Source organism: Canis lupus, chromosome 33, assembly GCF_011100685.1.
Source record: "Canis lupus familiaris isolate Mischka breed German Shepherd chromosome 33, alternate assembly UU_Cfam_GSD_1.0, whole genome shotgun sequence".
Taxonomy (NCBI): Eukaryota; Metazoa; Chordata; class Mammalia; order Carnivora; family Canidae; genus Canis; species Canis lupus.
Window position 1 is genome coordinate 26,622,970 of NC_049254.1, and position 25,834 is coordinate 26,648,803.

General features: G+C 51.3%; 1 protein-coding gene across 1 annotated transcript in view; it reads right to left on the reverse strand.

The window, feature by feature from the left end:
* SEMA5B (semaphorin 5B) overlaps positions 1 to 25,834 on the reverse strand; it is a 119,054-nt gene that overhangs the window by 19,416 nt on the left and 73,804 nt on the right. Inside the window, 5 exon segments of the mRNA XM_038583039.1 lie at positions 396 to 494; positions 888 to 950; positions 10,792 to 10,837; positions 15,815 to 15,914; positions 21,297 to 21,498. Coding sequence (XP_038438967.1) covers positions 396 to 494; positions 888 to 950; positions 10,792 to 10,837; positions 15,815 to 15,914; positions 21,297 to 21,450 — 462 coding nt within the window. The 5' untranslated portion in view covers positions 21,451 to 21,498.

The following is a 25,834-nucleotide window of genomic DNA, read 5'->3' on the forward strand; positions in this document are numbered from 1 at the left end:
GGTCTCCAACCTCCTCCTCACCTCCCCACCCCCAGCCCCCAGAGTCCCTCTGAGGGAGCTGCCACCCCGGAGGGAGGAGGTTGTACCAGGAGCTCCATCTCCCTCTGTTCCCTGCCCCCCTCCCAGTCAGGACCCTCCAAGGTGACCTTGATGCTAAAACACAGCAGGCCCAGGTAAATTCGAATGCTGATGAATGAGGAATAATTATTTAGTGTATGTCCCAAATCTTGCGGGAGAGATGCTAAAATATAATTTGTTGTTTATCTGAAATGTAACCAGACATTCTCTTTGAGTCGTTTCTGCTACATCTGGCAGCCCCGCTCCAAGGCTGTGTGGAGCCTGGAGGAGGGAATCTCGTGCCCTCCTTGGGCGGCCTTACCCTGAGGGGGCCCCACCTGTCTGCTGGAGCACACGGGGGAAAAGGCATTGGTCCCACACAGGAACACTTTCCGGCCAGTGACAATCAGGACCCGCACGTAGTTCTGACACTCCTCCTAAAGCAACAGTGACAGAGAAGTAATAGAGGAACAAGTGCACCAGGTGTGGGGCACCAGGTGTGGGGCACCGGGTGTGGGGGGCTTTCCTTCGCACCACTGTGCCTGCAAACATTTGAAAACGCTGCCCTCTGCCCCAGATGTGCCCTGCTCTGAAGTTTGGGTTGCATCTGTGGACCTCCCCTGCTCTCATACACCCCCGCCCCAGGCCAGCTGGCCGCACCGTGGCTCAGATGCTCAGCGCAGAGGCCTTACCTGCATCCAGAGCGCCCCGCTCCTCCAGGCTGGGCCTCTCACGCAGGTGGCCTCAGCCCACACAGTGCCCCCCGTCCCCATAACCACAGGCCTCCTGCCAGCTCTAAGCCAGGCCCTTGCACCACTGGAGCCACCTACCTCAGTCTTCCCTTTGCTTTGGCAGGAGCGGCGCGTGTCCTCGTTGGAGGCCCACTCTGTGGCCTGTGGGAGGAGCACACAGACATGACACGGCTGCGCCACTCCCCGCCGTGGCGGGCAGCAGTCAGAGTGGGGAGTGGACCAGAAGCTGGGAAAGGGTCAGTGCCAGCCAGCACGGTAAGGGCTCCCTTCACTACGTCCACGTGGACTCAGAGGCCAGCCAGGTCTCCTCACTCAGAGACCTTAAGGAGGAGGTCCCCTCAATCCAACTCCCTGCCACCTGCTTGGGGCAGGGAAGCCTCGAGTAACAACATCCTCATGCTGAGTGACGCACATGCAGCTCTGTCCTAGGACCTCCTCCTCTTTCCTTCCCCAGGTCAGCCAGGGAGCTGGAAGGGGCCGAGGAAGACCTCGAGGACCACCCCAGACCCAGAGTGAGAGGTGGAAAATGTGCCTCCAGTGTGTGCCAGATGTCCCTCAAGTGAATGAGAGGCAGGCAGAGAGGAAAAGCTACCTTTGCAAACCCTAGCGACAGATCTACTTAATTTTCCCACTGTTAGCCTGCAAAGGGTTTTTTTCTTTTTTTCTTAACAGGCGAAGGAACTCAGATTCTGTGAGACCTGCTGCTGCTATGTGGTGAGATGGTATTGGAGCCCATATTCTTGAGTCAAAGTCTCTGTGTGTTTTTTCTCTTTATCCCACTGTCTCAGTACCTTGGGCTTCCCATTTCTTAATTGCTACCCCTCTCCCCGACTCTGTGCTGTCTGCTTCCCTCGGAGCATTACTCACGCTCTCGTGGGGTGCTTGGGGGTGCAGCCTTCACTCAGGGACTCCTGTTCCCAAGTGCCCATGGCATCAGGAGAGGGCTGTTTCCCAGCAAGGATCCCCCCTTCCCCTATTCTGTCTCTACCCTCTGACATCCCTCCCAGCCTCTGAGGAGCAGCTGCAGGGAGGAGCGCCACCCTCCAGGTCCAGACAATGTCAGCAGCCCTGATGTGTAGCTCATTATATATTTCTGGGTCACATGTATAAACATGAACCTCCCTACCTGTCCTGGGAGAGGGAGAAGTGAGCAAGCAGGTCTTCTATTCAAAGAAGGAGAAAAACAAAACAAAACAAAACAAAAAACCAACCTGCTTTTAATTTCTTGTAGAGCTCCTTCGAGCCTTGAAGTCCCTGTCTGCAGGGCTCCAGGGCCAGGGTGTGGGAGGAGGTGCTGAGAGAAGGAGCAGCAAAGCTCCAAGACGGTTACTTCACTACTTCACGGGGCAGAGGGAGGGCTGACTCTTGCAAAGCCTGGATTCAGGAGCGGAGGGACAAGTTGCTCAGGCTCCCATCAGACCTAGGAGCAAGCTGGGCTCATCCAAGCCAGGCCTGGAGCTAAGACAGTATCTTCTGCTCCCAGATCCTGGAGGGCAAACGACCCCTGGCATCTAGCTGCAGAGCCATGGGATTTATCTGGACAGTGGAGCCACTGTCCTCCTCGGGACCCCATCAGCTCCCTGGCTGAGGCTGATGTGAGAGGGAAGAGGGATAGAGAGAAGCAACGTCAAGGCCCCTGGAGCCTGAAAAGAGCAATGGTCCACGGACGCTGCAGATGTCCTGGCCAAAGCTTCGGACAGTGGGTGGCGGTGGGGGATGAGGGGTTGGTGGGCAGAGGGCCCTTGCTCATCAGCGGGTGGGAATTCCACTGGGTAGGTAGGTGGGACAGCCATTCACAATCCTAAGCAGTTAAAGTCACACTGAGCCGAACACCCAGACAGGCACTGTAAAATATGTAGATTTCTGCTCATTTTACAGGGGAGGAAAATGAAGCTCAGAGAAGTCAGGCAATTTGCCCAAGGTCACAAAGCTAGTCAGCAACAACCCCAAGATGCAAACCCAGACAGTTGACACCAGAGCTGAGCTCTCTCTGTTACATCCTGCAGCTTCTCACAGTGAATAGATTTTTCAAACCCAAAGTTAGAACATATGGCCTGAAAAGGATATGTATATTTATAATGATGACAGCACAGAACAGGCTTGTTGGAGTCATTTTTAAATTTTTTATTTTATTTTGAAAATTATTTATACCCAAGTAATGATGTACAGAGTTGAAAAAGTCAAATGATATGAAAAAAATTATAAAAAAAAAAAAAGGCAACCCACTCCTCCTCCACTCCAATACTGTTTCCTAAGGACAACTAGGTCCTTTTTTTTTTTTTTTTAAGATTTATTTATTTATTTATGTAGACATAAAGAGAGAGAGAGAGAGGCAGAGACACAGGAGGAGGGAGAAGCAGGCTCCATGCTGGGAGCCCGACGCGGGACTCGATCCCGGGACTCCAGGATGGCACCTTGGGCCAAAGGCAGGCGCAAAACTGCTGAGCCACCCAGGGATCCCCCAACTAGGTCCTTTTAACTGTTTCTGTATGTCTGTGTGTTTTAATATAATTTCTTTTAATTTTTCTCAAAAATATGTATCAATCTCAGACTTTCTCTTCTGACTTCCTGTTATGGAAGTAAAGATTTTTCCCAATCACCCATCCCATTCTCTCCCACCCCAAAGCACACAGACATTTCCCTTCTCCCCATCTTCCCATTATAATTATGTAATATTAATTTAAAATGTTGATATAATTATTTTTAAGTTAAAATCAACATTGGTATTTACATTATTATGAAGTTATAGAAATTATTCACTACTACTGGAATTCGCTGAATATAAAATGCCATTGATGGTAATATAAAACACCAGGAAAGAAAATATGCTGCCTATCAAATCCTTTATTCCTTACATTTTTAATATAAACTTATTGAAAGTGCTCTTGTTTAGACACATAATTTTTATCATCTATCAATCTCGTGTGCACAAAAAAGAAAAATGGAAACAAGCTTAATTAAGTATTCTTAAACCTCCTTTGAATTCAGAGTTTGCCTCTTCTGAGTCCCTTTTCAGTTGTCAGTGCTCATTTGTTTTGTTCGTTTGCTTGTTTTAGAGGATCATTTTTTTAACCACCCAGTGCTTCAGTGATGTAGCAATTCTTAAAGAGTATTCCATGCTGGTCTCCAGAATTTTCTTCCAAGCTATGGATCCCATTCTGCAAGTTTGGATGCTGGTACTTTCTTGGTCTTACCAGAAGGTGTCCACAGAAGGTTTTCTGAAAAATCAGGACTCATATTGCCTCCTCATCTGATCCTAAAATGTTCTGTGGCCTGAAATGTGAACGGGTTGCTGTTATCAGAATAATGACCAAGTTCATGCCTGCATAGGCGAGGACAACTCAATCAGGACGGCAGTCTAGATGACGGTGACTGTAAGATGTGGCCTGATTTCAGACTCATTAAAATGTGAAAATGTGCGGCTGAGATTCTGTGAAATAATGCCTATTTTGATGAGGTTTCTTTCTTGACCAACTTTTTGTTTTTCCTGGACTGCATAATTGCCTTGATTTTCTTCATTTGCTTGTTTTGCAATGTACTTGCCATTAATTTTTTCCCCAAATGTCCAACAGGGGTTACAAATCCCTCTCAATATCATTTGCTAACTGTAAATACAAATGGTTCTGATCATCCATTTCTTCCTGTCTTCTTCCCCCTACCCCAGCCTCCAGCCTCCTGCCCCAGTGTGGACTGGTTGCTCCTGGAGCCTCCAACTTGGCTGTTGGGACTGGGACTTACCTTCTCTCCCTTCCTTTTTGCTGAATCCCATGTTTCCCAATGTTTTGATTTACTTGCTAATTTTGGTGAAACACATCTCCAGTATCTTCCTAAGAAAAGGAAGATGGTAGATCAATTTTTTCAAGTTTTTATTTATTCATTCATTTAAGTAATCTCTACACTCAACATGGGGCTCAAACTCACTACCCTGAGATCAAGAGTCAAGTGATCTTCTGAATGAGCCAGCCAGGTGCCCCATGACAGATCAATCTTTAAAAATTCTTGCATTTCTGATTCATTCTATTTTCATACTTGATTGGTAGTGTTGATAGAGTTCTAGGTTGGAAATAATCTTCACTTGGAATTTTAAAGGCATTTATTCTTCCATTGTCTCCTAGATTGCAGTGTTGCTATAAGTCTGATGTAATTATTTTTATTTTTATTTTTTAGGAAGAGGGGCGGGGGAGGGAGAGAATCTTAAGCAGGCTCCACATTCAGCACAGAGCCAGACACAGGGCTGGATCTCACGACCCTGAGATCATGACCTGAGCCAAAATCAAGAGTTAGATGCTTAACTGACTGAAGCATGCAGGCGCTCCAAAGTTTGCTGTAATTCTTATTCCCCAACTTTTTTAATGACAGTTTTTTCTTTGGACTCTAGAAGCTTTGTGGATCTTCTCTTTCATAACAATATCTTGAATTTCACACTGATGTGCCTTAGTGCATCTCCCTTTTGGAAACCCATTTAGCCCTTTCAATGTGAAGACTAGTCCATCCTCTGCATTGGGAGATATTCTTATGTAATTTCATCTTGAGTTTCTTCCTCATCTTTTCCTTTGTTCTCTTTTTTTGTAACTCTTTAATCCAATCATTGGTTGGCCCTTGTGTTTTGATCCTTTAATTTTGTTTTTTTCTCCCTTGTTCTTAATTTTTTATTTTTTTTTTTGTTGGTCTAATTTCTGGGAGATTTTTCTTCAGCTTCATCTTTTAATTCTTCAGTGCAGCTTTTATTTCCCCAATCACATTTTTAATTTCCATATTTTAAACTTGTTTTATAAAACAATATATTTTTATATTTCAATACGGTTTTATATCTTAGTTTTTCCTAAATAGTTTTTAAAATTGTTTTCTTATATTTCTCTTATTGTCCCTGTTTTCTTATAGCTTTCATGCTATTTGCTTGTTTGTTTTCACTTGTTTTTCTTTCACTTTAGAGGCTTTCCTGATATATCTGGTGATTTGGGGCTATTTCCTTTTATTTAAAATAAATTGGGCAGCCCCGGTGGCGCAGTGTAGTTTAGCACCGCCTGCAGCCTGGGGTGTGATCCTGGAGACCCGGGATCGAGTCCCACATCAGGCTTCCTGTATGGAGCCTGCTTCTGCCTCTGCCTGGGTCTCTGCCTCTCTCTCTGTCTCTATGAATAAATAAAATCTTTAAAAATAAATAAATAAATAAATAAATAAATAAATAAATAGACTAGCCACTTCCCACTGAAAGGAACCGAGTAACAGCTGATTCCAGGTCTGGGGTTAGGAAATGTGCAACCAAGGTGAGTCTGGAATAAAGTCTTTAGATCTAGCTGTCAATTTACAGATGATACAAAGAATAGAGGAACATGTTAAAATCTACCACTTTGTACCATTTTGCAATCAGCAAAATCCAGACTGTGGAAAACTCTATAGGACAAATGACCAGGTTTCTTCAATAAATAAATTGCACAAAGAGAGAGAGAAGAGAAATACTCTTTTAGTCTCATACCCCATTAGTGTCCTTCAGTTTTCTTGGAGTCTCAAATTTGCAGACTCACCAGTCAACTCTTTAGAGAAAGGCTCTTAGTCTCTCTTTGTTGGGGTAATCTAGGGGTAAAATGGATGAAAGGATTGCTATGGGGGGCGGGGGATACGAGCCCTGGATTCCAACCACTCAATTTAGACAATTTCAACTATTTCCCCCTCCTCACTTTATACTTCATCCTCACATTCCACAGTACCCAACATCCCAATTTCTGAACCTTTGGAGCAGGGTGGTGGTCAGCTTAGTTCTCTGCCATATTGTCCTCTGTAAATTATTCTGCTCTGCTAAATCAGTTATGATTGTCCATCCACTTTCCATCCCCCTAAAATGTGTTTAATCTCTTCTCCACTGACATCTCTTTTGTTCTCACTGTCATTGTGGATCTGAACCTTTAAAAATTCCTCACCATCATTTTAGTGGTGGAGATAGACGTGTATGATCAATCGAACTGCCACGCATAAAACTTTAAACTAGGACCGTCCCAGAAGTTCCAGTATGGCAATCTCTTGTAACAGAGTAACTGCATGGTTTTCTGCTACGGGAGAGAACAGGCAAGTTGGCCAGGACCTGGAGAATCTCCTGGCAGACTCAGCACTTCTCCTGTACGCCAGTGACAATGGCTCAACATTAAAACATCTCCTGAGCATCAAGGCCACCATGCAGCAGAGTTTAGATTTCAAGTAAGTCGAGAGCTGCCAGGCTAGCTTAGAGACTGTGGAGATAACTAGAAGAGAGCTCAGAATCAGCTTCACTGTCTGCTGAGGCCCAACAAAGCCTCACATGCGTCCTGATGCGTGTGTGCGGAACCGTCCAAGTTTCTGCACTTCCGGGACATCTGGCAGCCCAAGTTCATAAATCCATTGCAATTAGGCCTCCAGTCACATCAGCCCCTTAGAACCACTCTGGCAAAGGTCAGAAAATCGCCAAATCCAAGTGAGCTCATCATACAGCAGCCCCCGGACACTGTTGGCCACTTGTCACCTTTTCTTTCCCCAAACCAGTTTAAAGTACGCTGATAAATAAGCATCACAAATAAACTGATTTGATTTCCTCTCCCTGTCCACAAGCACGAGTCTACACACACACACACACACACACACACTCACACACTCACTGTCCTCTGTGCTGCTTTTCCTTCTTGGAGAATTGGGAAGGAGCATTTCGATTTTCCTGAAGGAATAGTAGTTTACATAAACTGTTTAATAGGAGTTAGGTACTTAGAAGTCCTTTTAATGGCTACTGGTTTGCATAAACTGTTTGTATTTAGATTTCCTTTAATTATTTAAACTATCAATAAAACCTTGAGTTTTAAGTTTGGTTAAATCCTACGTTAGGGGAGGATCGGTTGGCTGTAAAGGAGAGTTACAGCCATGCATAGTCCCAGGCAGTATAGAGTAGAAGAGGCTGGGTTGGGGAGCCTCGGCCCTACCTCCTCCTGTGGGGGGGGGGGGGCGGGGGCAGATCAATTTTAGCACTTGGTTGTCCAGAGCCACTTGTGCGAGCAGATGCTGATGACTGGGAACTTACAAGCAGGGACCCAAAGCCCTAGTTAGGGTAATGACAGGGCACCTGCTGAGGTCAGGCTTCTGTGGTCAAAAGTCAGGGCTTTTTCACCAGGCCAGATGACGGAGTAGGGGACTGGAGGCCAGGGTTCACCCCCAGCCTCTCCAGGGAATGCCAGACAGCTCACTCCAATTTCTCTTCCTTTGTCTCCGCTCTGTGGCTAGACGGGACCCACTACAGTGGAGATGTGGGCATGGAAAGTATTTACTCCTCTCCTTAGTTCCATTATGGAGAATCCACTCTGGACTCCTGAGTTCAGGCCCCAGAGAGACACCCTGAGGAGGTGGTAAAACCAATTCCTGGTGCACTTGTGGCTGATGTGCAGCACCCTGCAGTGAAGGCTGAAGCTGAGCCTCTGTCCCCAGTATGGGGCTGGCATTGAGACATCCTCCCATGCTGTGGCCACATCAACACACAGAGATGAACCCAGTGCCGGGCCTCATCAGTAAGCCAGAGTCCTAACATCTGATAAGCTGTGGGCCCTGGGCCCTGCAGGCCAGCTGTCAAGGATACCAGGCAAAGCCAAACCAGCGGGCAGCACCTACACAAAAGATGCTGGTATCCTAAGGCAGTGATCCTAAATCTGGCTGCACATGAATCACTTGGGATTGAAAAATCCCGGTGCCCAGCTGTACCTCGACCAAACGAGTCAGGATCTCTGAGTGTGGGACCCAGGCGTCAGTGTTTTTTAAATCTCTCCTGGTGACTCTAGTGGGCAACCAAGAGTGAACCACTGCCGTGCACCAGGCTGGCTCCATTCCCAACCTGACTTATGCCACTTAGCTCTGTAAGCCAGAAACCTAGGTTGCCTTTCATGTTGTGACCCTATGCACTTCTGTCCCTTGAAGCTCTTCCACCCTCCTCTCTCCATCCCCACTCCACTGCCTTAGTTCAATTTCCCCACCCCTCACCTGGGCGATTGCAGTTGCCTCCTAACTGGCTCCTCCACTAACCCATTCTCTGCACCAGGCCAGATGATCTAAACACCAACACTGGTCAATGCCACTTCTCTGCTTAAAACCCTTTAGCGAGTCCCATTGCCTTCGAAATAAAATACGGACTCCTCTGCTCTGCAGTGTGGCCTCTCTTTTCCCAGGCTTCATCTGCCACCCCTTTCCTACTCACACCCCAGAATCCTGCACGCTGGACCCCTCGGTGCTCCTTGTATCTCACACCTCTGTGTCCTCCGCTCAACCACCTGGCAAATCCCCACCCTTCGAGCTCCAGCCCAAGGGCAGCTTTCCAGGAAGGCTTTGCAGACCATGCTGAGCCCAGTGGGTTCCTCGCGCCTCTGGGCCACAGCTGAACCTACTAGCATTCACCCCTCCCTGCGTGCTTCCCACAGCGTTGCTTTTATTTCTGTGCATCCGCTTCTCCTCTCTGACCTCTTTATTGCTCCTAGAAGACCTTCGTTTGTAGAACTTGGAAATCTAACAAAACACCAACTGCCTGAACTCAGGGCAGGACCCCTGCAGGGACCCACTTCCTCCTACCTACTTTGAAACACATCTGCATGCACCGACCTCCCCCAGGCTCTGACCTGCTGGGCTTCATTTGCCATGGATGTCACCTGGTAACTAGGTTCTGGATGAGTTGCTTGTGCCCAAGCTGGCAGGCCACTGGATGTTGCCATTGTCCAGGCTCTGGGACCAAGCCACAGAAATCCCATCCAGAACAGGGAATCACTTGTGATCTCATCTGCTTATTCCTGAGGCCGGGGACTGAGCCTGATTCATCTTTGGAGCTCAAATGCCTAGTACCATGCCTGGGACCAGACCCGGCTTTCGGTAGGTCCTCAACACGTGTTTACTGGGTGGGTAGGTGGATGAATGGAGGGCAGCTTGGCTGGTTAAGGTAAGGCCCGAAGGATAGATGGACCCATAAATGGATGAATGGCATTTTCTTCTCAATTTGCCCTAGTTCCTTCGGGCCCTCTCCCTTCCTGATGGTCAGACCAGAATGTCAAAACAGCTCACCAAGGAAGGGTCCCCTTCCCCCAGATACCCTTTGCAGTGAAACCCTATCCCATACAGCCTAGCCCTGACCATCTCCTTTAACTGTTCTGTCATAAGGTCAGGTGCAGCACTCATCATCTTGTCTTGGCTACACCAGGAGCTCTAGAGGTCAGAGACTCTGTTGGCCTTATAGCCCCCCCACCACCCTCAGCTCTGATGCAATAAATGCTCAAGCCTCCCAGACACAAGAACTGAGTCTTTCTCCTCATTGAGGAAAAGATGGACTTCTTTTCTCTAGAAAGTTCAGCCTCTGCAGAGGCAGTTTGGCATCTGTTTCTCAATCTGGGATAAATGTTCTGGATCAGGGAGTCCCATTAAAATGCCTCCCAGAGCACTTAGGGAATTATGCTTGGGGAGTCCTTCTTGGCAGCAGATAATAAATCAATCACAGCTCAGTGAAAATGCTGAGTTAGGATGGGATCACTTCGGCCAAGCTAAGAAAGGAACCAGGGATACCGTTTCTCTTGAGGCCAAAACTCAGACCTTGCTGTAGGACTTAGAATAACCAACCATTCCGGTTCGCCCAGCACCATCCCAGATTTAGTACCTAGAGTCCCGTACCCTGGGATGCCCCATCCCCAGGCAAACGGGGCCAGCTGGTCGCCGGAGCTCGGGTGCTCCTTCTCTCCTCTGCCAGCAGCTCCTCTGCACAAGGCAGGAGCCCCATGTGTGCCTCTATGTTTATGTGGCTGCACCCCCGCTTCCAACTACCTTCCCAGCAGTTACCTGGAAGCCAGCCGGAGTCCGGGGCCAGTGAAAAGAGCACAGGGCTCCTGTTTTCGCCTGTTAGGGCTGAATTCTGAATCTTGCTCCCTGTGCACCCCCAGGCCTGGCTCCCAAATACCAGGGAAATCACAGGGAATGGAATGGAAGGGAAGGGAGGCAAATGTACCTGAAGGAGGGAAACATTGGCAAGGCTGAGTCTGAAGAGGTAGTTCCTGTGAAAACAGAGACAAAGATCATGAGTCAAGTTGGTTCTGCAGGCAGCTCCCCCCGGGATGCAGCTTCCTGGCTCCTGCGTGGTGGGGGACAGACCACAGGGGGCCTTTGGTGAGAGAGCTTTCTCCCCATGGGCTCTTTTAACCTTCGGAGCAACCCCGGGAGATAGAAAACTTCATTTGCAGATGAGGAAACAGGTGGGGTAAATGTCCAGGTCACAGAGACAGTAAGCGAAGGAGCTGGGATTAAAATGAGACTGGTCTGCTCCCAAAGCCCACGCTGTCCCTGCTCCCTGGCAGCCCCATCTTCCCAGCCAGGGAGCCCCTTCTGTTCAACCTGGAGCCTCGAGGAGCTCCTGCCTTGTGCAGCAAGCCACCTCCTTCCTCCCACCTGCCCCACTCTCCCCTCCGACAGGCCAGCCGTCTCTCCAGACACTAGGCCTCGGCCCCTGCGGTCCCGGCTGCCTCCTCCTCTCCTGCGGGGACTCTGGATCTGACTTTGCCACGGCCACCTCCCTGGACCGCCGTGTCACCCCTTCCCGAATCACCCCCTCCGTCCCCTCATGATTCCTGTCCCGCACCGTCCAGCCCACAGAGTGCTGCCGGCCTCATCTGCCTCAAGCACGGTCTCCATCACATTAGCCTGCTGCCCAAACCCCTGAAATCAGGGAACATGTCCACACAAAAACCTGTGCGTGGATGATTGTAGCAGCTTTATTCACGATTGCCCAAACTGGGAAGCCACCAAGAGGCCTTTCAGCAGGTGAACGGATAAATAAACTGTGGTGTATGCAAATAATAGACTATTACTCCGTGCAAAAGAGAAGCGAGCTATCAAGCCATGAAAAGACAGGGAGGAAACTTCGATGCGTAATACCGAATGAAAGAAGCCAATCTTCTTTTCAGTGTGAAAAGGCCACACACTGTATGATGTCGACTCTATGATATTCTGGAAAAGGCAAACTGTGGAGACGGTGGTAAAAGATCAGTGCTTGTGGGGTGGGAGGATGAACGAGCGGAGCGCAGAGGATTTTTAGGGCAGTGAAACTACTCTGTGTGACACTGTAATGGGGGACACGTGTCCTTACACACCTTTGTGCAAACCCACAGAGCGTACCACACCAAGAGGCCACAAGGTCAGCTCTGGGCTTTGGGTGACAATGATGTGCCTGTCAGGGTGCAGACGGACCCCGTTGGTGGGGGAGGCTACGCATGGGTGGGAGCCGGAGGAGGTATGAGATCAGACCCGGCTGCAGAGGCAGGGAAACTTCTAGCTCCGCTACCTGCCGGGGGGCCTTCTGGGAGCCTCAGTGTCCGCATCTGTAAAATGGAGAAACTAATGCCTCTCGTTCTCACTTCCCGGGGCTGCGGAGACGGGGGAACGGTGTGGTGCATGTTGAAAGGCTTTATTAATGTCAAGCAGATGTGAGGTCTGGTTTTCCCTAAGAATTTTCTTTCTTTCCTTCTAACATCTTCTTTCGGCCATTCCTCTTTTGGCTTCTGAGGTTTTCAGGAATAATTAGAACCTTCTGGCCTGCCTCAGCTGTCCTGAGAAGAGAATTGAGGAGAGAGGTTGGGGAGGGGGCCCGCAGGAAAAGGGGGGCCCTGCTGAATGAATCCAGGGGCCTGAGGCAGAGACACCTCAGCCTGGAGGCTTCTCTTCCCCAGCTCTGGGCTCCAGGCCCAGCCTCCACTTAGCTTCTTTGCTGTCCCGGGGCTGGGCAGGCCCCACCAGCGACCTTGGCTCTGGGCCTCTGCGAAACCTTCCCAGCCCCTGCTGAGGACAGACGGGCTCAGGCTCTGCCCCAGCTGTCTGCTCAGGTAACACTGGCATCTGCTCACAGCTTTAAAAAATTAGGGGAAACATTGCATCACTTTATTAATTTTTATCCCATCAAAAATCATTCATCCCAGCATCGCAGTCTGCTCTTCTGGGATAGGAGAACAGAGAGAAATCTCTGCAGCCTGCCCGCCCCTAACTCCCTTCCAGAACAGGGCACGGTATAAATGAACAACAACAACAACAACAACAACAACAAAAAAATCCCCAGCCTGAATTCCAGAGACCCAGGGGGCCAGAAAGAACGAAGAAGAGGAGGAAGGGAAGAAACTGAGGACCTCGCTTCATTTGCAGTGAGGTGTGCAAGCTTTGAGCTTTGAAGTCCAGGAGCTCCGGGGTGAAGATGGGGTGATTTGTTAGGCGCCTCATTCCCTGCATGCTGGAGGTGCTTTGCTGCATGTATGGTGCATAAAGTGGCACCTGGCACCAAAGGGATGGCAGCCTTCAAGATGCTTCCACAAGGATCAGGGGGGAGGCATCGGCACTACCTTTGGGGTTTAAGAAAACTCATTGGTGAAACCGGTGGAATCTGAAGAAGGGAGAAGGATGGCATTGGAGGTCAGCTCCCTCACCGTCATGCGCCATCGTTCCCCAAGCTGTCACCACTGGGGGAGGCTGGGGGAGGGTGTGAGGACCGGGTCTACATAGGATTTCTTACAACCGCGTGGGAATCTGGTACTTGCTTGGGCAGCACATACACAACTGCGGGGAAACCCACAATTATCACAAAACGAAAAGTAAGCCAATCGCAGCTGACTCTTGAACAAGCTCAGACTGCGTGGATTTCCACACGCGGATTTCTTTTCAATTTGGTCCGGTACCGTAAACGTGTTTCCTTAGGATTCTCTGAATAACACTTTTTTCTCTAGCTCACTTTATTGTGAGACACATTATAAAGCATATGTAACATGAAAAAAAAAGTGTCAATCAACTGTTTGTGTTATTAGTAAGGCTATCAGTAATAGTGGCTATTAGTAGTTAAGTGTGGGGGGAGCCAAAAGTTACAGGCAGGTGTTCAAGGGCACGGGATGGGAGGGGCTGTCGGCGTCCTTACCCCACGTCCCCTGTGGTTCAAGAGTTAACTATTTTATTTGTGGGAAGATAAAGCCTACACGCGCTCATATAGTTGCATAAGCCTGTGCTCATCGCAGGACATGCCCTTAGGAAAGGGTCCTGCTCGGGGTGTGCAGGGGTGGCCCTGCCTTCCGCTGTAGATTCTTTTGTACCTTTTGAATGTTTTATCATAATGCATATCACTGACGCAACCTAGTTAATTTAAAAATTAAAAAAAAATTAAAAGAAAATGCTTTCAGACCCTGGTTTCCCAACAGTCCTGAGAGACTGGCTGCACAAAGACTGGAATCTAGCTAGACTTTACAAGGGAGAAAGGTCAGGTCTAGGCTCAAAAGTCAACATCAGACCCTTGAAGCTCCAGGGTCTGAATCCACAGCTCTGCCCCACGGGCTCCCTTTTCATAGGGTGAATAGGGGGTGGGTATGCTCAGGAAAGGCTGGTGGTCAAGGAGAGGAGCCTAAACCTCACGAGGTAGCCTGGGGGTGGCCCACCCTCCCCCGCCCTCACACCTGCAGAATCTGACTGGCTGGGTTGGAGAGCTTCTGGAAAAAAAACAAAAAAACCCAGTGCCACCGAAGTGGATAACTGGCAGAAAAAAACTCTAACCCTGGGGTAGGGAGACAGGATTTGCAGCTCCCACCCTCTGTTGTCCTTTTTTATGAAAGTTTGGAATATAGGTGAGGTTTGGTGGGGTGAGGTCTGGAGCCCATGACCAAGAAAGAATTCTTGAAACGTCTTTGGTGCAAAATGGTGGTTTTATTAAAGCCCGGGGACAGGACCCTTGGGCAGGAAGGGCTGCAGCCCCTGGCCTGTGAGAGGTGGCTGGTTCTATACCTGGGAGTTGGGAGGGGTTTGGGGACAGTGGCTTCTCTAAGGGATTTTGGAAGCAAGGTCTCCAGGACCTGGAGGGGGTTGGCTATTGTTGGGAAAAAGTCACTTATTACCGTCTAGTCAAACCTGAGTCATGAGCCCCTTCAGGTGTGTATCGGTGGGCCAAGTGCTTGGGGATGATTGCCAACATGGATCTTGGGGGCTTAGAGATAAAGGACATTTCTAAAGGAATTTTTATATGTTAAAGTAGATTTACAGGCTCCTGGGGGTTGGGCTGAGATTGCCTGCTGCCCCTTAGCAAAGCATGAACATCGAGGCAGTGGAGTCTGTAGAGGAAGGTCCCTCTGCCTGGTTCAAGGACTCCTCAATGTGGCCCCTGGGGCTTGTGTTTTGTCCTCAGCTAGTCCTCTGCTCCCCCATCAATCTTGTTATGTGATCTTGGGGAGGTCCCCTTCGGCTCCCCCGTCCGTCCCTAGCCTCTTCACATTTAAATCTAGGGCAGTTGGATTAGACTTGGGATTTTCAAACCCTAGTCCTCAAACTCACCTGGAGGGTGTGCTAAAACACATTGCTGACTTCACCCCGGAGCTTCCAAGTCAGCAGCCAGGGGGTGGCACCCCGAGAATCTGCATTTCTAATAAGTTCCCAGGTGCCTTTGGTCCTGCAGGTCCGGGGACCACTCTTTGAGACCCCCCTGGAGTAAACATCCCTAAGCTTCCTTCCCTACTGGAGTTGAAGGCCCAGGATTTTGGACCTATTGTTCCACTCCATAATGTCTCCGCAAGTCCTCCCTAGAGCTGGACCAGTGAGGCAACAGAGAAGGAAGCAAGGTGCTGCCCGGGAGAAGCTCATCGAGCGCAGCGTGCCAGGTGAGGGCAGGCGGCCAGCCAGCCAGCAGGGGGCTCCTGGCACCTTCTCTGCGGGGCGCTTCCATCCCCGCAGCAGGGTGGGGACAGCAGGTGTTCCTGCTCCCCATAGCCACCAGGCACAGGAGGACCACGGCTGGCTGAGATCTGGAGGTCTAGGGGTCACCCCGCTCCCTACCCTTGCTCCCACTAATGCCCCCTTCAGTGGGAGACAGACGTTCACATATAGAAAGGGCCTGGGAGAGAGGAACGTGGCCCAAGGCCAGGAAGGGTCCGCCCACCGTGGGCATATCCCAAGTAATATTCCCTCCACCCGACTCTAAGCACAGTGCCCCTCGTGGCACCCAGCCTCCTACACCTCATTACCTGGCTCCCACGATGAGCTGGTTCCTGGGGGGATCCAGAGCAAGCTGGGAGAAATCTCGGGCTCCAGGGTAGGTGAAGTTAAAGACCCACGGCTTCAGATCTGGTGGAGGGAGAGGCAACCGTTCTGGTTACTGTTGGGCCGGGGGCTTCCAGTTGCACCAGCATCGGACCCCAGAATGGAAGGGCTAAAGTCAGGATGAAGTCAGGGAGCAATGAGGCCGGGGCACCCTCGAGCCTGGTCCCACCCGCCCTGCCCCCGCCCATGAGCAGCCAGCTGGGGGACAGGCAGTGGGGATGTGGCCCTGTTCCTGCTATGTTCCCTAGTTCGGACAGGGGCTCCCCCCTGACCCCTGGCTGCCCAGATGGAGAACTGTAATCATCCTTGACTCCCCTAGACCCTCACCAGCGCTTAGAAACACTCACAAATCCTAGATAGGGGTTCCACCTCCAAGAACTCCGTCCTCTTGCCCTCTGCATCCTACCCCCATCCAAGGTACTATCACCTCCTGCCTGGACTGGTGCCAAGGGCATCCCATCTAGCCTGGCTTCCACCCCGCCCCCCTGGTCCACTTGCTACAAGGCAACCAGAGCGATCTTTCCCAGCTGCAAGTCCGGTCCATGTCCCTCTCCAGCTTAGAACCCTATAATAGCTCCCGGTTGCCCCAAGGATAAGTTGCAACTCCCGTGAAGGCCTTTGGGTTCTGGACTCCCTGGCTTCCCAATCGAATGCCTGGCACGTCAATTATTCAGCGATTCATTGAGAGAATAATGCTTCACTTTTACATTCCCCCTCAAACCACCACGTCGGCCACACTAAACTAGAACACTGTGCAGATCTATCCCACCAGAGCCTGCAAACCTTTGCCCTTCTGTGCTCCCTCAATGGAACAGTTCCTGTTCGCCCCCATCCCCACCTGGCCTCCTCCAGGAAGCCTTCCCTGACTCCCTCAGGCCAGGGTAAGGTCTTTACTGCCATCAAACCCCCTTCTTGTTGGGAGTCTAGCCCCGTTGTTTTTGCTGGGGCGGGGGGCGGGGGGGTAGGGAAGATCTTGCTTCTTAGAGCTGTAGGCTCCGCCCAGCACCTGCAAGGAGTTGAGTGAATGCATGAGTAATTCTCAACTCCCTTCTGGGTTTTTCTGGTTTGTTTGTTTTTAAGATTTCAATTATTTGTTCATTCATGAGAGACACACAGAGAGAGGCAGGCTGCCTGCAGGAAGCCCGATGCGGGACTCGATCCCAGGACCCCGGGATCAAGAGCTGAGCCAAAGGCAGACGCTCAACCAACTGAGCCACCCAGGTGTCCCTCTCAACTCCTTTTTGTATAAGAAGAGTCAAGTTTTCAGACAAGGCTCCATGGAGGTGGCGGAAACTGCACGTGGGTGGTCAGTGTCTATTCTTGTCTCCAAGGAAGGCCAAAGCCTACCATGGGGACTGGGTGGGCAGAGACCTCACGGCCCTCTGGATGGATGGGGCGTGGTCTGAGGAAGGTACACCCGAAGAGCAGTGCTCGCCGACTTTCCCTCTTTCCCTCCCACTGGAGACCCTCCCATCCCATCCTCACACCCCGTGCACCGGAGGGAACTGACCCATCGAGAGAGCCGTGGGGCACCATCGAGCCGTGGGCCACAGAGCTTTCCCGTCAAGGGGGCAGCGATGAGGGAGTAACGTGAGGCCCTGTGCTTGCTCCCCACAGTGCATTAGCAACTGGCACACAGAAGGTCCAGAGGATTGTGTATGTGTGTGCGTATCTGTGTAATCCAAGGGAATAAATCATGGCTCATTATCCCTCCACTCCAGAGTCAAAGCAGCCCTTCATTTCTGCACGATAGGCAAACACTTAATCGCTCCCCGGAGAACTCGAGGTTTTGTGAGCTGGATGTTTTTCAGAAAACTGTGATATCCACGATTAAAAAAAAAAGAAGAAGAAGAAGAAGGAGAGAGAAGTTCTGCAGCAAAATGTAGCAAACCCTTCGGTCTGCCTCTGCCCTCAGCAGGTGACTACGGGTTAGCAAGGATTGTCATGAACGTGCAATGACACCCACGCAATATGGGTATGAGGAGTGGATCTGGAGTCAGGTGCGCTGGGTTTTTAGTTGACCTCAGGGCCACTTAGAAATCCTGGTAGAAGAGTATACACTACCTTAGAGACTAAGCCAAGGGTCCTCCTCCTCCAGGAAGGCTTCCTGGATCAGAACCTCTCCACCCTGATTTTATTTTATTACATAATCTCTCTACCGTGTCTGTTCTGTTCACACTGTGCGTTTTCATCTCTCTGAATATGCTCAAGTTTGTTTCCGTGTATGTGTTGGGGAGGGGAGAGGGGCCTGGCTGTCCCATCAGGCTGAGGGCTCCCCAACAGTAGCAGCTGGGTCACGCTCTGGCTCCCTTCTTTCCCGCCGACAGGGATGTGCCCGCTGTGGGGGGAGAGGTGGTGCGATGCGTGAGCAAGCCAGGAGGAGCCCCGCCGGGGCCTGCTGAGCCCCAGCCTGCGCTCAGGTCCCCGCCCTCCCCCGGGGAGGAAAGGGGAGCAGAAAGGAAGGCGAAGCAGCGCAGGGGTGGGGGATGGCACTGGGAGGCCGGGGCAGCGGTGGGAGTGGAGGGGGGCAGCCCCTCTGGGTTTCTGTCCCTCTCCCCTGGCCCCAAAGGGACGGGGCAAGGGTGAGGGGACAGGGGCGAGGGGGCCGGGAGGCAGCAGGTGCAGCAGGTTGGTCCCGGGGGAGCTGTCTGGGGACAGGAGCTGCTTCGTCTTAGGAAACAGGCCAGCGGCCCAAGGGAAGGCCTTTAAGACACCAAGCACGCACGTTCTGAGCTCCGTGTGCAGCGGAGGCTGTGGACGGCGACTCTAGGAGGAAGATGACATTCTCCGCGACGCGCCTGTGATTTTAATTATAGTCAATTCAATTACCCACTCGGAGGACTAACCCCGACCGGCCTCACCGCATCCCGCAGCCCTGCGGCCCAGGGACTCCTGCGGGGCCCAGGGAATAGCCCACGCAGGTGCCACCCACCCCCGGGAAGCCCACGGGAGAACATGTAACCTTAGGGAACGGGGACATGCCTGCCAGGCTGGCACCTGGCGGTTCCTCGAGGGCATTCGGGCCTTATTCACAGAGCCGTCGGGGGTCGGGGTCGGGGTCGGGGTCGGGGGGTAGGGGTTGGGAAACTCGGGGTGCGGGGCTGGAAACCTACTGATGGGTCAGAAATAACATGCGACACCTGAGGGCTTTCTGGAAGCCCGGCACTGGCCTGGGTTATGGGGCCGCTTCTCTGGAACGAGGCCGCACCCAGGACACAGCCCATCACCCGACACGAACGGAGCCTCTCGAGGGTACCCACGGGCGCCAACAGCTGTGAGTGGACCAGAGGCCCAGTCCCGCTCCGGGCGACCTCTAAGGCCCAAGGGAGAGATGGAGCACCTGGAGGAGACTCTCGCTCACCCCCCAAGTCCCGCAGCCCCCAGCTCGGTCCCCGATGTCGAGTAGGGCCCAGGACAAATCTGCTGAATGGACAGGAAATCCCAAAGCTGTCGAGTGGAGGCCTGGGTGAGTTGGGGGGTGGCCGGGCGAGCCGGGATGGGGGGCGGGAAGAGCAGAGGTGACACCTGTCCCCAGGGCGGTCAGTCTGGGGCGACGGACCATCTCTGCGTGCTGGGGCTGGGGGTTCCTCAGTTACTCCCCGTCAGCCCTGTAGGTCCATCTGAGCCTCAGACATCCGTTCGGAAAGAAGATGGGGCGGGAGGTTGGTTTCATTCAGGTGATGTGCACCCGAAGGTTAAACCTGGGGGGCTCAGCGGCTGAGCATCTGCCTTCAGCCCAGGGCGTGACCCCGGGGTCCCGGGATCGAGTCCTGCATCGGGCTCCCTGCGAGGAGCCTGCTCCTCCCTCTGCCTGGGTCTCTGCCTCTCTCTCTGTGTCTCTCATGAATAAATAAATACAATCTTATGAATAAATAAGTAAATAAAATAAAACATGAAACCAAAGAAACCAGGCACTCAAGGAACTTCTACTTCTCCACTACCTGGACCGCCTGCCCCATTTGCCCTGGTACAGACCAGCCTGGGGGGTGGGGGGTGAAACAGGAGTTCCCTTGTTCGCCTCCCATTGTCCCTGTCCCAGAATCAGCCAGGCCCGCAGAGGAAATGGTTCATTAGGAGCTGCCACAGGGCGTCCAACAAGACGACAGCCCCCAGAATCCCACTCCTGTCCCCACTTGGTCCTTCCCTTCCCGGCCACCAGAACTCTGGGAGCCATCAGGAGTCTGAGAGTGTACGCCGTGTTTTGTAGGCTTAAGGACATCGCTAATTTACTTTAATCCACTTAAGCCTTCAAAGCCTTGGATCTCAGCTCAAACAAGACAGCACTGAGAAGACAGCTGCAAATTCTCCTCCCCGAGACAGGAGCCAGCCCACAGCTGGGGATCCCACACTTCTGCACACCCCGGCCTCCCCACCTTGCCACCCCCAACTCCTGTCCGTACCACCCCTCCCGCCCCCCCAAATCCCATGCCAGCCTCAGACTCTTGCATTTCTTCTGCTGCTCTGGTTTCCACCTTGCCCCCCTGGACTAGCTGTGTGGAACCCCAAAGGGCAGCTTCTCGTTCTCCTGCCTGGGAGGCCTGAAGGTGGAGCCCTGATCCCTCTGCCACGGGGAGTAGAAAGAGCACTGGATGCCCACCGCGAAGGCCTGCCTCTAACAAGGCATGCCCCAGCCCTGCCATCTGTAAAAGGAGGTGACAGTCCTTGCCCTGCCTCCCTGCCAGGGTTATCGTGATGTGGAAACAGGGCAGGGACTTAAGAACCTGGCGATCCTTGAAGCTACATCCACAGATTCTAGTGTGAGATGCCACTCAATGGATCCTGAAGTGGTGCTGCGATCAGAGCACCACCAGGGAGCCCCAAACTGGCCACCGGGTCATGGGAAAACATCCGGGCTGCTCCAATATTTGTGTTTTGCTTAGAAGTTAAATTATCATGGAATATATATATTAATTTTAGAAACTCATACTGAGAAATTATAGACCTCTCAGAATATGTCCAGTGATTCACAAATCCCAGTTTGAGAAACACTTTAAGAGGACATCTTATGCCCTCCCTTGACAGACAAAGGGAATTATTAGTCATCGAGGCCTCCTTCCCTCTGGGTTCCCAGGGCCCTGAGGACAGGCATCCCTGCAACGGTCTTAGAGCAGCAGGAAGTTTCCAGAGATCGCCAGGCACTTCCTAAGCAGTGACTCATCTTCATTCTGCCTCCCAGGGAAGCTACAAAATAGAGCTCATGGTTGCAGAAGAGTTAGAGCTGAGACGGCCGACGAACCCTTGCCCACTCCCCCCGGGGCACCCACAGCCCCGCTTCTAGCAGGAATGCCAGAGAAGGTCGCCCTCCTCCCCCAGGTAAATAAGGATGAAAGGCTTAAATAAATTGTCTGGAGACTAAAATCAGACCTAAGTCCTTCAATAAAGGACGGAGTGGGACGCGGCTCTTACCCGCAAAGGCCACGGTGGGGTGTTCCCTCAGCGTGCACAGATGCTGCTCACTGCTGGGTTCGGTGGCGACATCCTGGGAGCTGGACAGGTGGACCACCAGCAGCGTGAGGCTGGGCGGCAAAAGGGTGACAGCCAGGGGTCTGGGGAACACCATGGTGGGCCCCTCTGCAGTCCCAGCTCCTGGAAGCAGCCTGGGTAAGATCTGCAAAGCAAATACTGAAAGTCACCACCTGTTCCCTCAGCGGTGCCCATTTCTCCCAGCTTCAGCCATGGTTGTGAGAGGTCCCACCGGTTTCCTTCGTTTGTTTGCTTAAATACATTTATCTTTGACTTATGCTACTTACACTTTACCTTGCCCTAGTAACACGAAGTTATAGATCACATCTTGAGAGCTAATTTCCCTTGTAATGGTATTCTGGATAAAACTGACAAATTATAGAGCTTTTTCTATTATCCCAAATGGTTTAAAATTAGTTTTAATGATAAAGGTGGTGTCTAGGGATTTTAATAAGCGGAGCTAGGACAAGTGGGTAGCCATTTGTAAAAAGATAAATTTGGATCCAGAACCCACACCTTGTACTAGGAAAAACTCCAACTAGAGACGAGTTTAGGTGTTAAGAATAAAACCATAAAAATACTAGAAGAAAATGTGGGCAGTATTCTTTATAACTTTGGAAGAGAGAACCATGACTCGAAATCCAGAAGCTGTTAAAGAAAAGATTGACAAACTTAACTACACGAAACCCCAACCTTCTGCATGGCCCCTCTCCCCTAAAAAACAAACACCAAGCAAAATCAAAAGGCAAATGACAAACTGGAAAAAATAGTTGCAACACATATCACAGACAAAGGACTAATATTCCGAGTATAGAAATAATTCCTGAGGCTCAAGAGGGAAAAGATCAACAATCCTTGGGAAAAGAATATAAATACAAACAGGGCTTAAAAATATGAATGGTGCGGCCCTTGGGTGGCTCAGTAGTTGAGCATCTGCCTCTGGCTCGGGGTGTGATCCCGGGGTCCTGGGATCGAGTTCTGCATCGAGCTCCCCGCAGGGAGCCTGCCTCTCCCTCTGCCTGTGTCTCTGCTTCTCTCTCTGTGTCTCTCATGAATAAATAAATGGGATCTTTTAAAAAAAAATATATGAATGGGACTATTTCTACTCAAAATAAGAACAACAGAAATTAAAACTTAGAGAGAAGCACCGTTCACCCATCACTTTAGCAAAAATCCAAGGTGGAAGGCACTCTTGGCGAGGTTGTGGGAAAGGGGGCACTCTCACAAACCACTGTGCCAAATGGTACACCCACCACGGAGAGGACTCTGGCAAAATGGCACAGGCGTGTACCCTTTGACCTAATTTCTGGGAATCTGAACCCGTGCTACTCAAAGTGTGGTCCACGGACCGATGACGATGGTACACTGTGACGACTCTGTGGGAAGATAAAGGCAGGAAATTCAGAGTGAGTGTTTAAAAGCCTCCTAGTAAAAAAAATAATAATAAAAAAAAAATAAAAAAATAAAAGCCTCCTAGTAATGTACGACAGAGTAATTTTTATGTCCAATGGATCCAATACAATTTGGGGGCTTGTAGTTTTCATAGTTTTTTGTCAATTTACCTCTCTAGTAATTCACTTTTATTGAATTTTATATAAGTACCCATCTGCGACAGATTGTAAATTGAAATGTGAAACCTGCTCCTTCGCCACAGATCGCGGAGAAGCAAAAATAGACTAAAGAGGCACCTGCACATATGCAGAGTGATTTATGCGTAAGATCATCCCTTGGGACATTGTTTGAACTAACAGAAGACGGGGAAACGACCAAATATCTGGCAACTGGAGACCGCTTAAACAAGCTACGGTGTATTTTTGTAATGGAATACTACGCAGCTCTAGAAAAGAATGGTGGTTTTTTTTCTCTAGATTTTGATAGGGAGAAATCTCCAGGTGTATTAACTGAAAGAAAAAAAACCAACAAATCCCCCCACAATGCAGAACAGTCTAATAGCATGTAGCCTTTTGTGTAAAAAAGGGGATAGAAATAAGAACATACATTTATGCTGGCTTTTATTAGCATTGACATACACTAGGAAAATAAACCCAAACTGATTTTATTTATTTTTTCCCCAAAATGATTTTATTTTTTTTTATTTTTTATTTTTTCCCAAAATGATTTTAAAAGCAGGTTACCTGTGAGTAGCAAAATCATGATAGAGGCATCTCAATATATACCTTATTTATACCATTTTCAGTTTTGATTATTAAATAATCAAATTTTAGGGTTTAATTTAATAATTAGGTTTAATATTGCCCATTCGATAAAAAGTTTAAAGACCTTTTAAGGCCTAGTTTTAGTTCCCTAAAACTTCTAATGCAGGGGAGCACAGCAGTTCCTCTGGGGCAGGACTCGGACCCTCTGAATCAGCTCACCACCTCTCTCCTTCCCTGGCCCATCCGATGTGTCACCAAGCCTTGCAGACACCAGGTGCCTCACAAGTCCCTGAACCACGGAGTGACCTCCTTGGAGTCACTTTTCTCTTCTATGAAATAAAAGGTTGAACTAGGTCAGGGATTCCCCGCTGGAGGTGGGAGCAAATCAGAATCATTTCCACTGGCAGTGGGGGGGGGGGGGGCGGCTACCGGGGCTGGCAGGTGAGTCATCCCAAAGGTGACTGTGACCAACGCCTGGCAGGGACTGGAGTCCCCTGGGCTCCTTCCCACTCTAAGGCCCTTTGCTCCTAACCCCTCCTCTCTCTTCCCTTCCTGCCGACGCCACCTTACTCCAGGTCTGGGAAACGAGAGCAGGATGATTTTCTTCCTGCCTCTCTCACATGTGCGAGACTGGCTAACACCTGTCACTGTGTTGCTTGGAGGCTTCGAGGAAATCCTCCCGTGACTCTGCGGACCGTGCGCCCAGCACAGCACCTCTTCTCTCTTGCCCTGTCCCACCCCGCATCCCACGGGGGCCCTGGGGCCCCTCAGCCTCAGGGTCAGACGTGCACCTCCCTGGCCCCGTCTCCCGCAGAAAGCTTGGCCCACCCCTCGGGGCAGAGCCGCTGGGAGGGAGGCCCGGCCCTGGCCTCCTCCCGGAGGGGTCTTTGCCTGCCCGCTCCCCGCTGCTGTTCCCCAGAGCCCCGCTGGCTCTTCCCTGCCGCCCGGGGCTTGCCGCTGCGATGGGATTTCCTCTCGCCCTTTGACGTCTGGGCTAGAGGCTTGCTTTCTTTTTTATTTTAAAGATTTTATGTATTTATCCATGAGACACAGAGAGAGGCAGAGACACAGGCAGGGGGAGAAGTAGGCTCCATGCAGGGAGCCCGACACGGGACTCGATCCGGGACCCCAGGATCACACCCTGGGCCCAAGGCAGGTGCTAAACCGCTGAGCCACCCGGGCGTCCCCTGTGCCAGAGGCTTTCTATCTGTGCCCCTATTCCGTCCCCTCCTCCCTGCCGGGTGCGTGGACTGCTACGGGGCCTCCTCTCCTCTGTGCGTTCAGGGCGGGCATTGGCACAAGGCAGGAGGGAGGAGGGCGAGAGGGGGCAGCAGGGTGAGCGCCCCGCAGAGAAGGTCAGAGTTAAGGCCTCCTGGTGCCCTGGCCTGGGAGAGCCGCCACCCCAGATCCTCAGCTGCTGGGGAGAGCCCAACCCCTGCCCCCACCTTCGCAAATTGTTCCTTTATTAACCCGCCCTCGCAGATCCCAATCAGCATGCCAGCTGCCTCGGGGGCCCCGGGCTGAGACAGATCCCCTGGGTGACCCTGACCCATGTGCAAATATCATCTCTTTAGACCTTAGCTGGGGCCTCTCCTCCATCAGCCCCTCACCCGAGTGGTCTAGCACCCGCCCTCCCCGGGCCCCGGGCCTTAGGGTACCTGATATCTGATTTCCACAGCCCTTAGGCACCTATGTCCTCCAGGTCCCCTCTGAAGTAGTAACGACTAGATCAGTAGGGCCTGGTCCCCCTGGGCCCCGGCAGGGCACGCTGGCTGTCTGGGGGGAAGGGCGGGGGTGCAGCACACGGATGTGGGTGGGGAAGGGCTGGGGCAGGACCCCGATTCCAGATCAGCTCCACTCAGGGGAGGGAGGAGAGAGAGAGAGAGGAAGAGAGAGCTAGAGCTCAGTGGCGCACACTGCACACAGACCAGTCAGCCCCCCAGAGAGAGGCCTAGCCTTGGCAGGGAGGAGGCAGGGAGGAGTCAGGGAGGAGGCAGGGAGAGCTTTAACTCAGATGAGCATTGCAAGCCTTAGGAGAGCAAGTGTGGGCCAGAAGGCTGATGTCAGAGAGCCCACGGGACGGGGACCCAGGCATGGGCCTATTTTGCCGTCACCCTCGAGGACTCCTCTGCCTTTGGTAGGGAAGCCAGTGGACCTGAAGAGGGTTGCAAAGGAGGGGCAGGAGAAGTAGGGCAGCGAGCCATAGGGCTAGAGCGTGGGGTGCTGACGGTCGGGGCAGAGCCTGATAAGCCAGGGCTTGCTGCTTTGCAAATGTCAGCAAAAGCCAAGGGTGCCCTACCCCACATCCCTGAGCGCTAGGATTGG